Source organism: Primulina huaijiensis, chromosome 11 (assembly GCF_012295235.1).
Source record: "Primulina huaijiensis isolate GDHJ02 chromosome 11, ASM1229523v2, whole genome shotgun sequence".
Taxonomy (NCBI): Eukaryota; Viridiplantae; Streptophyta; class Magnoliopsida; order Lamiales; family Gesneriaceae; genus Primulina; species Primulina huaijiensis.
This window is the reverse complement of record NC_133316.1, coordinates 708707-724789: the sequence shown is the minus strand read 5'-3', so window position 1 is coordinate 724789 and position 16083 is coordinate 708707. Positions and strand designations below refer to the sequence as shown.

The 16083-nt window shown below is 37.0% G+C and overlaps 1 protein-coding gene and 1 pseudogene across 2 annotated transcripts; one reads left to right on the top strand and one right to left on the bottom strand.

Annotated features, from left to right (window-relative positions):
- The first annotated feature begins 173 nt into the window (after window positions 1–173).
- LOC140988198 (DNA-directed RNA polymerases IV and V subunit 2-like) lies at window positions 174–12992 on the top strand (annotated as a pseudogene).
- A 137-nt stretch (window positions 12993–13129) lies between these two features.
- LOC140988199 (WRKY transcription factor 18-like) lies at window positions 13130–14804 on the bottom strand. 2 transcript variants are annotated; one of them, XM_073457178.1, is made up of 5 exons: window positions 14550–14804; window positions 14387–14449; window positions 13945–14214; window positions 13596–13712; window positions 13130–13468 (listed from the first exon to the last, which is right to left on the bottom strand). In XM_073457178.1, exons 1-5 carry the CDS (start codon window positions 14628–14630, stop codon window positions 13130–13132), a joined length of 870 nt encoding a protein of 289 aa, XP_073313279.1. In that variant the 5' UTR covers window positions 14631–14804. The 2 variants fall into 2 exon arrangements, with proteins under 2 accessions (XP_073313279.1, XP_073313280.1); XM_073457179.1 differs by lacking the exon at window positions 13945–14214.
- Between the last annotated feature and the right edge of the window lie 1279 nt (window positions 14805–16083).

Here is a 16083-nt window from a genome sequence, read left to right as displayed (position 1 = left end):
AAGTTGATTTATGACCCATCTGTAACTACCATACCACATTTCCGAAATTTCCAAATTTATTAAAATATTTATCTACCTTTATCTATATCTTCCGAATTTCCCTCGTCATATTTTTAAATATATAAGGAATAAGGATACATGGCATTATTTCTGTAATTTTGTTTTAAAAGAAAGTTAATTCTCTATACCCTACACTACACCTCACTCGTCAACCAGTGGGCTTACTTCTCACTTCACAGATTCGTACAGCAATCTCGAGTAAAAAGGAGAACGGGTAAAAAATTCCCGTCCTTTTCGTATCCTTTTCTTTGGTTTTCTTGTGGGGGTTTTTTTTTTATTTAAATTTTGAGTCTTTGTTTTTTCTCCTGCAGGGCAGCGTTTTAGTTAACTAAATATTTTCATCGCCAAGAGAGTTTGAATGTGTGTATGTTGGGTGTCTAAAACGAGGAGCAAAAGTTTCAAAATGCTTGAGAATTGAAATATTTGGTAACCCAACAGTCAGATTTAAGTAAGTTTCAATCTCATGTTTTTCATATTGTGCGATATCTTTTTTCGTCGTCGTTCAAAGGTTTATGGGTCTTTTGGGAATGTGAGTTTTGTTTTGTTTTTGTTTTTTTATGTGAATAATGGTTTGCAAAGTGAAATGCATGTTACCTTTTTCGCTAGTTATGTATTAGAGTTTTGAGTGAAAAGTTGGGCGAGAGAAACTGCCATTGTATTGATATGAATGAATGAGTTCTAGTACAAAGGTGGTTCTATATACACACAGAAGAATTAACAAAAACTGCGACTAATAGAAACGTGTTCTCCTATCTAATACTCCCCCTCAAGATGGGGAATGAATGTTTAGAATACCCATCTTGACCAAGAACTCACGAAACCGGGCTGGAAAGAGAGGCTTTGTTAGCAAATCAGCAAGTTGCAGATGAGAAGCAAGATGGAGAACTTTCAGAAGGCCGACTTGAATGCGTTCCCGAACAACATGGAAATCAATTTCAATATGCTTTGTTCTTTCGTGAAAGACTGGATTAGAGGCAATATGTAGAGCTGCCTGGTTATCATGGGACAAAAGAACTGGAAGCTGGACACAAACTTGTACATCCTTGAGTTAAGAGAGTAACCACACCATTTCACAAGTGGCTAGAGCCATAGAGCGATACTCGGCCTCTGCCGAAGACTTAGAAACAATATGTTGTTTCTTGGATTTCCAAGAGATCAAAGAGCCACTAGTAAGCACACAAAAACCAAATACAGATTACAGATCGACGTGTATCAGGGCGTGCAGCCCAGTCAGATTCAGAGAATAAACTCAACTTGAGATCAGATGAGGAGCTGTAAAATAATCCATGCCCAATCGTTCCTTTGACTTACTTGAGAACAAAATATGCAACATGCAAATGGGCATCACGAGGAGGCAGGAGCAGAAACAAGTTGACTCTACTTATATACGGAGTAAGCTAAGTCAGGACGTGTAACTGTGAGATATAGAAGATTCCCTATCGAACGTTGATACAAAGAAGAATCAGGAAGAAGCTCACCTTCATCCTGGCAAAGTTTTAAAATTCACATCCAGAGGTGTAGTGCGAGCTTGCACCCAAGTAAGCCAGTTTCATCAAGTAGTTGAAGGGCATAATGACACTGGCAAAGATAAATCCCTCGCAAGGAATGAGCAACTTCAATACCCAGAAAATATTTTAAGTTGCCCAAGTCCTTGAGCTTGAATTGATAATTGAGAAATACTTTTAGGGCAATGGTGTCGGCTGGATCATTGGTTGCAATAACAATGTCGTCAACATTGACTAGCAATGCCAAAAAAATATTACCACAAGTTCTAAGAAAGAGAGAATTATCAGCATGCGACTGAACAAAACCAATGCGAGTTAAGGAGGAAGAAAATTTTACGAACCACCGTCAGGATGCCTGCTATAAACCTATAAGGACTTGTATAATTTAATCACTGCATTTGAAGGTAAAATCTCCTCCTTTCGGTGATAACCAAGTGGTAAATACATGTGAACTTCTTCTAATAAATCCCCGTGTAAGAAGACATTGTTAACATCTAATTGCGTTAAAGACAAGCCATGAATGGCAGTTAAAACAAGAAGAGCTCGAGCAGCGACAAGCTTAGCAACGGGAGAGAAAGTATCAAAATAGTCAATTCCCTCTTGTTGCTATAGCCCTTAGCCACAAGCCTCACTTTATAACGTTATGAAGTCCCATCAGCTAAGATTTTTGCTTTATAAACCCACCTGCGACCCACAACACTTTTACAGTGTTGCAAGGGAACAATTGACCAAATACCATTGTCCTCTAAAGCTCGTAACTCAGCAGCCATGGTCTGGCACCACACTGGAGATTTTTCAGCTTGAGAAAAGGTACGAGGTTCAACAACGGATGATACACTCGTGAACAAAAGCTTTATAGGAAGAAGACAACTTGCGTCACTCAAAAACATGTTTAAAGAATGGGCCGTAGGTGAAGAAGAAACATTAGTAGCAAAACAATAATAATCACACAAATGATTAGGCTTATTTGAAACCCTACGGGAATGAGTTTGTTGGGGAAAATCAGGCTGAGAGTCACCAGAACTCCAGGTACATGAGTGGAAGCAGTTAAGTTGAGTTGACAATACATGATGAGGAAAAATAACAAAGGGGTCAGAAGTATCAACACTAACCTTGAAGGGAAATGTTGTTTCATGGAAGATAACATCGCGAGAAATGTAAATTTCATTCGTGTCTGACACCAAATTCGGTACAGATCATCTTGCAGAAGTTAGGAAAAATACTTAAGACGTCATATTTTTCTTCCAACAAAAAAATCCAGGTAAAACGTGTATGATCGTCAGCAGTAGTCAGAAAATATTTATAACCATCAACACTTAATAGGATGAAAAGGACCCCAAATATCTAAATAAAGCAAGTCAAAAGATGCATCACAAATTGTATTATTATACACAAAGGGCAATCATTTATGTTTCGCTAAATGACAGGCAAAACAATTCAGCAAATCATCATGTTTGAGAGAATCAAAATGAACAACATTGCCTAAAATATGAAGTCTGGACAAAGAGGGATGATCCATCCGATTATTCCCCAAGTATGTTGAGTAGAAGAAACATTATAAACTGTTGGTGATAGGCTGGAAGTATTGAGGACATAAATATTGCCAACTCCTCTACTCATCCCAGTCATCATATCCTTGCCGTGGACTTGGATTTTGCAAAAATATGAGAAGAAAGAAACTGAGCACGAAAGCTGCTGAGTGTGAAAACTAAATGAAAGAAGATTAAAATGGAACTGAGGCACACACACAAGACATTGTGCAAAAGTAAATCAGGAGAAATCTTCACCAAACCTGTATGTGCGGCGGGAACTATAAAATTATTTGGTAAAGTGACAGTGGAAAGATTCAAAAGACTGAAAAGAAGAAAGTAAAGTACAAATGTAATGAGTTGCCCCAGTATCAAGTGCACAATGAGCGTCTCAGATAGAAGGAAAATTAGAAAAAGTTGAGAGAGTACCACTAAAACATGACACAAAAGGATCAATCGGTGTTTGTCCATACCCAAGCTGGAGTTTCGAGCTTAAAAAGCAATGAGTTGCTTGCACTGTTCGGGACTTAACTTATCACCGACACCATTGGAAGATCTGTCAGTATGAGAGCGATGCGAATCATCAACAACAACAGAGGAAGAAGCTCTGGTTTGGTTCACTTGCATTTGATTGTCACTTGGTTTCTGCTTGTATTTGGGATGTCCAGGTGGGTATCTGTGTACTTGATAACACTTGTCAACCGTGTGACCTGGAAAGTGACAATGAGAACAAGAAGGTTTTTCAGATTTACCTCCCTTATTGGGGTGAGATCCTCGCCCAACAACAGCATTAGCGGAAGGAATAGTTAAAAAACTTTGATCCACTGAGACACAAGTAACATCATTGTGGACATATCTCTGTTGTTCCTCTTGTACGACAAGTGAAATTTTTATGGAGATTGCTGGAATTGGATCCATCATGAGAATTTGGGCTCTGATTTGAGCATATGAGTTATTGAGACCCATAAAGAACTACATACACTCGTGATTTTTATAAGTCACTCATTCCTTCATAGATCTACATCGACAAACAGATACTGGCTGAAAATCTGTCAATTCATCCCATAAAATCCGCATTCGAGTATAATATCCACCGATGTCCATTGAACCTTGCTGTATACCACTCAAAGTTTTCTTAATATGGAAAATTCGAGGAGCGTTGCTTTGGCGGAATCGATCTAGCAAATCGATGCACATCTCCCGTGCAGTGGAAATGTACATTAAACTATCGGCAATTTCACGATTGACGGAGTTAAGGATCCATGAAATCACCATACGATTGCATCGTATCCATTCTCCTTATAAGAGATCGTCAAGCAATGGTTGCAGAAACATACCGTACCGTCAACAAATCTGAGGTTATTTTTTGCAGTTAACGCCATTGACATTGCTCGATTTCAGGTGTTGTAGTTTCCGGCTGTAAGTGAGTGAAAAACTAGTATCAAACCGGGATGATCACCATTTTGAAGATGAAATTGAATGCTCGAATCTTCAAACACAATTATGGTATTTTGAGGATTCGAAGCATTGGCATTTGAAGCTTGAGTGTTCAATGTTTGAGCTCCTTTAGCCATGAGAAGAACAAAGCAGCAAGCAGATCTAACTCTACGATATCATGTTAAGATTGAGACTTGAAAATAACTCAACTTCAAAAGCTACTCAAGGTTGGAGAATTGTTCAAGTCAGTATATATAATTCTCAAGGACTTAATCCAGCCGATGTGAGACATCTAAGACAGCCCCTCACGTCCAAGAATGAACATTTGGAGCGTGAAATATGCAAGATATTAGCGGGTGGTCTATTAGGGCAGTCCAACAAATAACGGTGGGTCTGAGCTCTGATCTCATATTATAGTTTCGATTGAAGAGTTGGGTGAGAGAAACTTCCATTGTATTGATATGAGTGAATGAGTTTTAGTACAAGGGTGATGCTATATATACACAGAAGAATTAACATAAAATGCGACTAATAGAAACGTGTTCTCCTATCTAGTATTATGTGTTTTGAAGGAGCTTTTTTGTGTGTACAAATTATTATTTTTTATGGCGCATGATTGAATGAGAGTTATTAAGCTTTTTCTGTGTTAAATTATTTTCTGTAATGAAAGTATTGCCATTAGAGCTGCTTACCTTGCTCTTTGTGCTGAAGAAATCATTTATGTTTGAGTCTTTGTAAACGATCACATAAGTGGATTTTGAAAGAAAATTTGAGTTATATTGGTCGGGGATTGACAATTTTATGTTTTTTTTGTTGTTGTTTCTAAACAGATGGGTGGATCGGATTTTCCGAAAGCTGGACCTAGTGGCGTCAATGAGAAGTTTTCCAATGGCACCACCAGAATGGATATTGACGATGATATGGACTTTGAGCTTTCTGATTCTGATGACGGTGATGATGTGGGCAGTTCTTTTCAAGAATTAGGTGAAGGGTCGCTGAAAACTTTCTGCAAGAAGGCTTCGACCGCCTTTTTTGATCAGTATGGGCTAATTAGTCAACCAAATTAATTCATATAACAACTTTGTTAAATATGGTATACAACAATTGTTTAACTTTATTGGTGAGATTGTTATCTCGCCAGGGTATGATCCATCGAAAAGGAGAGATGATGGTTGGAGGCAGGCATCTCTCAAATTTGGGAAGGTTACCCTTGAGAAGCCTTGGACTGGCGATAAGTTTTCAGCCGATGGTGGGAAGGATTATTTAAATTTGTTGCCCCGGCATGCACGGCTTCAGAATATGACCTACTCATCCAAGATCAGAATCGATACTCGTCTTGAGGTTTGTAAATGGATCTGTGTTAAGATTATTTCTTTCTTTTTCTGAAGACGTTCTGGACTAGGGTTTATGCATGTTATTTTTTTATTTCTTCAGTGATCATTGCTTCTTGTATTTTGTGGGTTGAATGCTTGGTACAATCTGCTGGCGACCAGGTTCATCTTGGAGGTTCTATTTGTCAGAGAATCTATCTTTTGTTTGGCATTCAACCACCCCCAAGCTAATTTTGACCAACATGTTTTTTCCCTTGAGGTTTCCTAACACGCACGTTATAGTTCTAAAAAGTGGATTAAAACAGTAGTTCCTGGATTGTGTTGCTGGTGCTAGTTCTGTGGGATTGCTCTTCATTTTATGTAAAACCTTTGGTTGTGGATGAACAATCAGAATATTTTTGGTTGAATAGCATCTCCTAGATGATGAGCATAGATACAGATATTATACGATAAACTAGTAGTATGTATTAGATTATTTTTTTATTTAACTTTTTTGTTCTACATTCTTTTCAGTTTTCCTCTTACTGTATTTGTTTTCATCTTCTGAAAATTTCACGTAAATTTTTGCATGACCTACGTTCTTAAGAACTGTACTAGTTGTAGCGTTCGAACAGATGCTATACTGTGTCTATTTTGTACCTACCTTTTCAAATTATTGAAACAAACACAAGTAAGACCTATATAAATTTTACTGTCAGATGATGATGTAGCCAAAGTTTTCTATCTCCTAAAAAATTTATGTATCATATTTTATTATCTTGTTATCATTTTGTAACTTCTCGGGTTTTTACCGAAAATCTTGCTAGCAGTGACAAGTTCAAGACTGGTGTACAACAAGAAGTTGAAAAGACGGTGGTAAGTGTGCATCAGAGTGACATTCTATTTGGCAGCCTCCCGGTAATGGTGAAATCAGATTTGTGCAATGAGAAAGGAACTGAGAAAATGGATTGTGAATTTGACCATGGAGGATATTTTATAATTAAGGGTGCTGAGAAGGTGAGGGTTTAGTTTTATAGTGGTTTTCTGTATATTCCTTGCAAATGTTGGTAAAGTTCAAACAAGGGAGTTTGTAGTATCAATTAAAACGCAAAATGTTGTGGTACAAGGTCAAGATTTGTCTTAGTCAATGTCTTCTATCCACACCAGTTCACCCTTTAACTGGCTACACGAGTAGTAGAGTAACAAACTCACGAGCTTTATTTAATTTCACTTCTCACCATTTATTATTACCAGTTAACCATTTTATTGATGACTTAGAAGTGCTCTTCTGTGACCAATGCAGTTAATTCAAATACTAAAGGATTAATTTCAACATTTATGCAGACTTTCATTGCACAGGAGCAAATGTGTCTAAAAAGACTGTGGATAGCAAAAGATCCGAATTGGTCAATCAATCGCATATCGCTCAGTTGCCAAACGAAGAAAAGTTCACGTAAAGTTAGTTCCAAAAGTGGAGCACATCAGTGGAGGAGAGAAGATCCTTTCAGTTTACTTTATGGCAACTGAAGTTCCAATCTGGATTCTGTTCTTTGCCTTGGGTGTTTCAAATTACCTAGAGGTTGCAAAGTTGATAGATCTGGACATTGAAGACTGCAGGGTTGCAAATGTACTTGTTGCATCGATTCATGTTGCTGATAAAAATTATGAGGGTTTCCGTAAGGCGGACAGTGCAGTAAATCATATTAAGAAACTCATGCAGGGTTGCAAATTCCCACCTACAGAGTCCGTGGAAGAATGCTTTAAAAATTATCTCTTTCCTAACCTCAAAAGCTTGGGGCAGAAGGCTCGGTTTCTGGCATACATGGTCAAGTGTGTGTTAGAAGCTTACATGGGACTTCGCAAAGTTGACAGCAGGGATGATTTCAGGAACAAGAGGTTGGAGTTGGCTAGCGAGCTACTTGAGAGAGAATTGAGAGTTCACATAAAACATGCTGAGAGGCGCATGGTGAAAGCCATGCAAAGGGATCTTTATGGAGATCGGGAGATACAGTCAATTGAACACTACTTGGATACTTCAATCATCACGAACGGTCTTTCCAGGGCTTTTTCTACTGGAGCTTGGTCACATCCTTACAAGAGGATGGAGAGAATTTCTGGTGTTGTGGCTACTCTAAGGCGAACAAATCCTTTGCAAGCGACTTGTGATATGAGGAAAACATGCCAGCAGGTTTCATACACAGGGAGGGCTGGTGATGCTAGATACCCGTAAGTTGTCATGTTTATTTATCTGGTTTTAGGACTTGACTCTAAAAAGTGAAAACTCATTTTATGGATTCTGTCTTTATTGCATCAACTCCTGCCATGTGATTGTACTGTACTTCAACATGGTGCTTAGTAAATTAGCAGCTATTTCTGTGATAAGCCAAAATAATACGTTCAATGGGGAATAGTTATTTCCAGATTTCAGAAATGTATAATATGCTGATAAACGATTGGCTAACCTTGATGCATTGTTTAGGAAACTGAATTAGGCTTGTTTGTAACTTCAGTGGCAATTTTGCTACTTTAAATGGTTTATTTTACTTCACCATTTTTCTGTTTTTTTTCCCTAATTTTCTTCAAACATGCTATTTGTCTACCTTCAAAAGATAGAGCTATAACAAATTGCTCTCTGTTTTTCCTACAATCACCACAGTTACTGCACTACATCTATCACGACCCATTTCAAAATTTCAGCACATACTTACCCATGATGATCTCCAAATTCTTCTGGAGAGATTCTGATTTAAACACAATAAATGCCTCAATTAGGCAATGTGAGATCATAACAAATACACACATTAACTGAGAAAGAGGAAGACCAAAGAAGACCTGGTTAATAACTATAAAATTTATTTAAATATAGATGATGATATAACAGGGGAAGAACACAATGATGTAGGAGTATAAATATAGCCGATCCCAATTAGTGAGATAAAGGCTCGATTGTTGTTGTATATTGATCAAACACAACCTTTTATTGTATCTTCTGCTGTTGTCATTTTTGGTAGCGTACATTTCAACCTTTCTCTTTATGATTCTTAATTGTTTTGCTTTTGTCTGTCATCATACTATTTTTTTGGAGCAAATGCCTTTTTGTCACACTCTTGGCTGCTCCATCCTTCCTTGTGTTGCTTTGTTTCATTGGTTTATTCATCATGCCAGTCCCCAAACAAAAAATGTGAGTTGTGGAGGCATGCTTTCATGTGTAGCAAGAATCCTGTAGAGAGTTTGTATTGCTTATGTGCGTGTATTCTGATTTTTTTGTTTGTTTCTATGCATTGTACCTTAATAATGGTCGTGCTGGAAGCAGTTTCTTAACCAACATGTTTTCTTCCTCTGATTGAGTTTCAATCTGTAACTGATACTCTGATTTGTTTTCACTATTCGAAAATGGTCGTGCGGGAAGCAGTTAACCAACATAATTTTCCTTCTCTGACTGAGTTTCAATTTCCCATTGAAACTGATACTCTGATTTGTTTTCACTATCCAAAATGTTACTTTTGTTTTCAGCATGGCCTGTTTTACCTTTGCTTCACCATGTTTGACCTACTTTATCCATTTAAAAAGCAGTGTGCGTCGTAGTTCTTTTTGTGTGATTTCAATTGGTGCTGGGGGTTTTGTTTGTACTTGATCATGAGCGTGGTGCAGCATTGTAAAGGATGGTGAACTATTGATTCTTTAAATCGACAGCAAAATTTGTTCTTGTTTGCTTTTGAGTGTAGTTTTTATATAATACCTTGGTCAAATTCTCTTCTGCTTTAAATCGACAGCAAAATTTGTTCTTGTTTGCTTTTGAGTTTAGTTTTTATGTAATACCTTGGTCAAATTCTCTTCTGCTTTGAAAACTGCTTCGAATGCATATGTTGGTGCAGTTTTTTACAGGGAAACTACATTTCCTAGTTTCTTTTGGCCAGATGTGGCGTACATGTGTTTTTCATATTATTTGAATCTTGTTTTCATTAGCATTCTAACTATATTCTTGATATCTCAACAAGAATAGTAGAATAGCTTATGATTGGTTGCATTATGATACAGCCACCCATCTCACTGGGGTAAGATTTGCTTCCTTTCTACACCTGATGGAGAAAATTGTGGACTAGTTAAGAATCTAGCAAGCTTGGGTCTTGTCAGCACTAATGTATTGGAAAAGAATGGTCTTCTCCGAAAATTACGCCATTGTGGAATGGAAATTTTGGTTGACGATACGTCAAGTTTGCTCGAAGGGAAGCAAAAGGTTCTTTTAGATGGAGATTGGGTTGGAGTGGTTGAAAATTCTGCGTCATTTGTTGCTAAGCTAAGACGTAAACGTCGCAGGATGGAAGTGCCTCATCAGGTTCATCTACATTTATTTTGTATTCCTTGGAAACTTTAAGTGGCAGATCTCAAATCGTAGGTTGAGATTGGCAATGCCATAAGATGTTAGCAAATCTCATTACCTGCAGGAACTTCAAATAAAAATTGTCTTCAGTGCCTTGTTTGGTTTGTGATTTCAAATTTGATTTTAATTTTTTCTTTGCATTTAATTCACTTAGTTTGTAATAGAGTAAATATGATTTCTAAATGGGACTATTTTACCATGCATTAATTTTCATGGTTGCTGTTACCTGATTGGTACCTGTCACACGTGTTTCAAGGTAACGAACAAATATCATTTTTGTATAAATTATATTTTTATTGCAGAATGAAGCATCCTAATAAGAAATAAATAAGGAAAATAATTGCTCATTTTCCTTTCTTTCCCCCATTTTCTTCTGTAGCATGATAGCATTGCTCAGCTGCGACTGTCTACCAACGTGCTTTCATTTGTCAGCTTCTGTCGGCAAACTTTTCACACTCTGTCCTCTTGTAGGTTGAGATTAAGAGAGACGAGCATCATTCTGAAGTGCGCATATTTGCTGATTCTGGAAGGATACTCCGGCCACTTTTAGTTGTTCGAAATTTAAAGAAGATTAAAGGAGTAAAAGGAGATTATACATTTCAGACTCTACTAGATAATGGAATAATAGAGTTAATAGGACCAGAAGAAGAGGAAGATTGCCAGACTGCATGGGGAATTAGATACATTTTCACCACTGAAAAATCCAGGCAACCTGTATATACACACTGTGAGTTAGATTGTTCGTTTTTAGAAGGACTAAGTTGCGGAGTCATTCCGTTCAACAACCACGATAATGCGAAGAGAGTTCTCTACCAGTCCGAGAAGCATTCCCAGCAAGCAATTGGATTTTCTACGACAAACCCGAATGCCAGAATCGATACTAATTCTCATCAGCTGTATTACCCCCAGAGGCCACTTTTCCGGACGATGCTTTCTGATTGTCTAGGAAAATCATCATATTCTCATCAGCAAAGGGGGATGATCCCACACCCCGAGTTCTCTAATGGTAAGTGCGCGATCGTGTCTGTTAATGTCCATCTGGGATACAACCAAGAGGACTCGATTGTGATGAATCGTTCATCCCTGGAGCGTGGAATGTTTCGATCTGAACACATTAGAAGCTATAAGGCGGAGGTTGAGAGCTCCGAAGGATTAGGGAAAAAGCTGAAGCCTGAGGACGGTATAAGCTTTGGGAAAACACAGAGCAAAATTGGTCAGGTAGACAGCCTTGACGATGATGGCCTTCCCTTCGTTGGTGCCAACCTCCAAACAGGCGACATAATCATAGGAAAGCATTCTGAATCGGGGGTCGATCACATCATTAAGTTGCGGCACACTGAAAGAGGGATGGTTCACAAAGTCGTGCTTTCTGCTAATGATGATGGAAAGAACTATGCCGTTGTATCTCTAGGACAGGTGAGTATTCCCCACAAGTTATGCCACTGTTGTTGGATTGCATTTGATGTGTTTTTTATGTCAATTATGTCTCCATGTTTGTGAACACAACCGAGAGCTACTCTCTTCGATTTGTCACAGACCAATTTGGCCCTTTGATTCTTGTTCGCATTCTCTAAAATTTCATTATACCCTAGTTTTATCATGGTAGTTGTGGCATAAGGATGACTGTGCAGGTTCGTTCTCCATGTCTTGGCGACAAGTTCTCGAGTATGCATGGACAGAAGGGCGTTCTTGGGTTTCTGGAGTCTCAAGAAAATTTCTCTTTTACGAAACAAGGAATAGTCCCAGACATTGTGATAAATCCTCACGCATTTCCCTCCCGACAAACTCCTGGTCAACTTTTAGAGGCCGCCTTAAGCAAAGGGATTGCCCTGGGGGTGCACTAAAATATGCCACCCCATTTTCAACACCATCGGTTGAAGATATCACAGCTCAACTTCATAGGTATCATCCGTTATGTAGGAGAATCATTGTCCGTCCCACTTAACATTTTATTATACCTAATCAATTTGTATGTTTGGATATATTTAAGCACATGTAACTTGCAGGCTTGGATTTTCAAGATGAGGGCATGAAAGAGTTTATGATGGTCGGACTGGAGAACCAGTTCTTTCCCTGATTTTTATGGGCCCAACTTTCTACCAGCGCCTCACTCACATGGCCGAGGATAAAGTGAAATTCAGGAATACAGGGCCAGTCCATCCACTTACCCGCCAGCCAGTTGCAGATAGGAAGCGAGTTGGCGGGATCAAATTCGGTGAGATGGAACGCGACTGTCTATTAGCCCACGGTGCAGCTGCAAATTTACACGAACGCCTCTTCACCCTGAGTGATTCCTCTCAGATTCACATCTGCCGCAGCTGTAAGAACGTGGCCAACGTAATTCAGCGCCCAGTTTTTGGTGGCCGGAAGATTCGTGGTCCCTATTGTCGGTTCTGTGAGTCGGTGGAAGATGTGGTGAGGGTCAACGTCCCATACGGAGCGAAGCTTCTCTGTCAGGAGCTGTTCAGTATGGGAATTTCTCTCAAGTTCGATACCGAGTTGTGCTGAGGCCACCTTGCTTCTTAAAAAGCTACTGGTCGTACTGAATCTGGGTTTCAAGGTTCACTTTCCCAGCTCTATGTTTCTCAGGAATGCTTAACGTTAAAGCTTCATAGCATCTAGAAGAAAAGTTGTATGATTATCTCAGGCATGTCTTTCTTGAAATTACATGAAATGGTGAACAATATGCATGTAACTTAACGGGACTGCGTTTTCGCTGCCTTGCTCTTTAAATTCGATTCCCATTTCATTTCTTTTCGTATCAAAATTTGCACGAGTTCGTTCATGTAGTTTATATCTCGTATCTTGACGCCCTGTTATATATACATTTTTGTATTGTTTACCTCTCGAATGTGTATATTTTTTATTCCAAAATTACAAAATCATTTCGTTTACTAGCATTTCTCATCATGGTTCTGGTATTTCCTCGTCTAGTATCCTTCCTGATATTGCTGAAACAAGTGCAGCAGTAAAACCTGGAATTCTTGTCAAGGAACAAGCCATTTGATCCACAAAAAATTCTTGGATTTCCTTGCTATCACAATTTGCTATAGCCCTCTGCATTTTGCTGTGCATTATAGGATCTCTCAAATCAAGACTCGCTGTAGGGCTTGTACAGTCACCGGAAATCGAGCCTGGAGACAAAACTCTGGCTGTTTCATGAGATTGAGAGGAAGAGCGGTGGTGGTAGTGCTTGCCTTCGTATGTAACAACTAAAAGGGATGGATCATCTACACTTCTCTGCACCTACAAGCACAAAGTAATTTCCGAAAGCAATATCTCTATTAAATTTAATTAAAATTGAATGTTTTGAATAAATATACAGTAAATTAAATTAAATTGTTGTTTCATTAAAAAGATGATATGAAGTCACCTTCTTCTTGACTGAGCAAACGGGGGCAAAAGAGCACTTATAATAGGCCCTTGGAGATGGATTATCTCTTGTAACCTTTTGTCCATATTTTCTCCATTGGTGCCCATCCTTTACTACCTGTAAAAAAGTTCCAGTTTTGCAAAATGCAGTTGAAATTCTTATAAAAGATAATGAGTTCATGCCGAGTGGGGGGACGACTCGGCGTATTCGCTCTCAACGAGAAAAAAAAAAATCAAATCAAATTTACTCTTATCTTTTAAAATGTTTAAGAATTAAGAATGCATTATCCACAAATGCAGATTTTCTTGCAGGATATAACAAGTTTTATTTATCATCAAAATATTCTTACTAGGCTCGTGTCCGAGGGATCAGCGCTCACTAAAACTTTTTTCGAAGCATTCGTTTTTATCCCTTTTGGTCTTCCATGTGACCAACATTCTTCGCAACAAGCTTGATTACAACATCTCTTTTTAATAAAATTCGAATCGTCGAGCTTCCTCTTCCGCGAAAACTTCTCCTCAGAATTAGATTGCTTTTGTGTCGAATCGTTTTGATTTTTGAGGAAATTCGCAAGCATATCATTCAGCTTCTTGTTTTCGGATTTTAGTCGATCCAACTCCTGGATCAGTTTTAGTTTACGTGCATGAAATTAATATTACAAACTTATATACTATATACTTAGTAAATAATCAAGAATTTTAGTTATAATATACAGATTGGATCACATAAAGCATAAAATGGCACGAAGAGAAAATATAATAATTTGCAGCATATGATATGATTAGGCATACCTCATGATCTTTCAATGACAACCCTTTTTCATGACAATTAAAATTATCTTCAAACTCCGAATTCTGATGAAAAAAATGATTAAATTCATACAACTTTAACATTCCCTTTATTAAAATAAAATAAAAATTATATCCTTTTTTTTTTGACAAAAATATTGCTTACCGAATATTCACTAGGGTTCTGCATGGGGTTCGAGTTGAGGTCGATAAAACAGTTCCCATTTAACAAGTTACCTTTCTCCATTCTATCAATACTAAGAAGCAAGAAATTTAATAAGAATTCGTATCAAGATGATTCGATTCGATTCGATCAACGAGTTTTGAAGGGTAACTACAGCTCGAGCTCCGATCTTTGCAAGAATTTCTGTTGAATAGATTGAACACTTTTTTTTTGGGAAATATATTGAACAAATGAATTGAAATTGACTAAGATTGAATAACCGATATTTATAGACTTAACATGTGTGGCATAAGATATATAATTCTTGAAGCTGAGTCAAGTCTTTTTTACTTCTCTCTGAGGCTTCATAATTATATTATTGCGGGGAAATTTTCTAGTAATTTAATTAGGCCGATTAATCTGTCCCTTGAAGCTGTCCATGTTCTACAATCTGTATTCGTATTTTAGCCAAGGTGGAAGATTAATTCATATATATCTTCTGTGGAAATCTTATCTGTTAAGAATTATATGGTTTTTGGTTTAATAGATGCAATTTTTTCGAAGAAATTGTATTAGAAAATGGTGTTATATAGATATTTTATGCTATTTTCTGATGTGAAATCAAGAAATGGAATAAATATTTATTTATAGCATGTGTAAAGATTTGACTATGATTTAGTTCTTACCTTGGATCATGAAATAACAAAGAAATTCAAAACAAATTGTTGTGAATTGAATAATAATAATAATAACAACAATATAAAAAACATGCCATTTTGAATGGAAAGAAATCTATTTATTTAACATCCATCACTTGAAAATTAGATATATAATTTTTTTATTAAAATATAATTAATTAAGCGTTCATGGTCATAATTTCAATTCGAAATTTTTTATGATGGTCTAGCATTAATTGGTTGAAAATAATTATCCTGTCGAACACGTTAACCATTAATATTTCCATTTATTCTTAAAGACTTTGGCACTCCAATCACAAAAAAGGGACCATTTTAGCTATGGACTAAGTGCTCGTATTTACACGGTTTTTCTAAATATTATGTATGTATGAATGTCTTATATTATTCACAAAAGGGTCAATTTTGTAAAACAAATATTTTATATGGGTCATCCACGAAAAAGTATTACGTTTTATGTCAAATATATTAATTTTTATTGTAAATATGGACAAAATTGATCCGTCTCACGAATAAAGATCCGTGAGACCGTCTTATGATTTCTCAATATTATTTGATCAAAATAGTAATTAGATACTAGCAATTAATATCCCTATTAATTTCTTGGCATATTTTGAATATTTTTTGGGTTCGAATTCTTCAAAAAAAAAAAAAATTTAAGAAAAAGAAAATGAAAGTATTTGGGTATATAAAAACTAAAAAAAAAATATTTAAAAAATTATACCAATACAAAAATTTACTTAAAATTAATTATTAAATTAAACTTTAACCTATACGCACACATCACGCGTCAAAAGATGTCGATGCACATATACTAATTTATGTTTTTTGACTTTAAAACC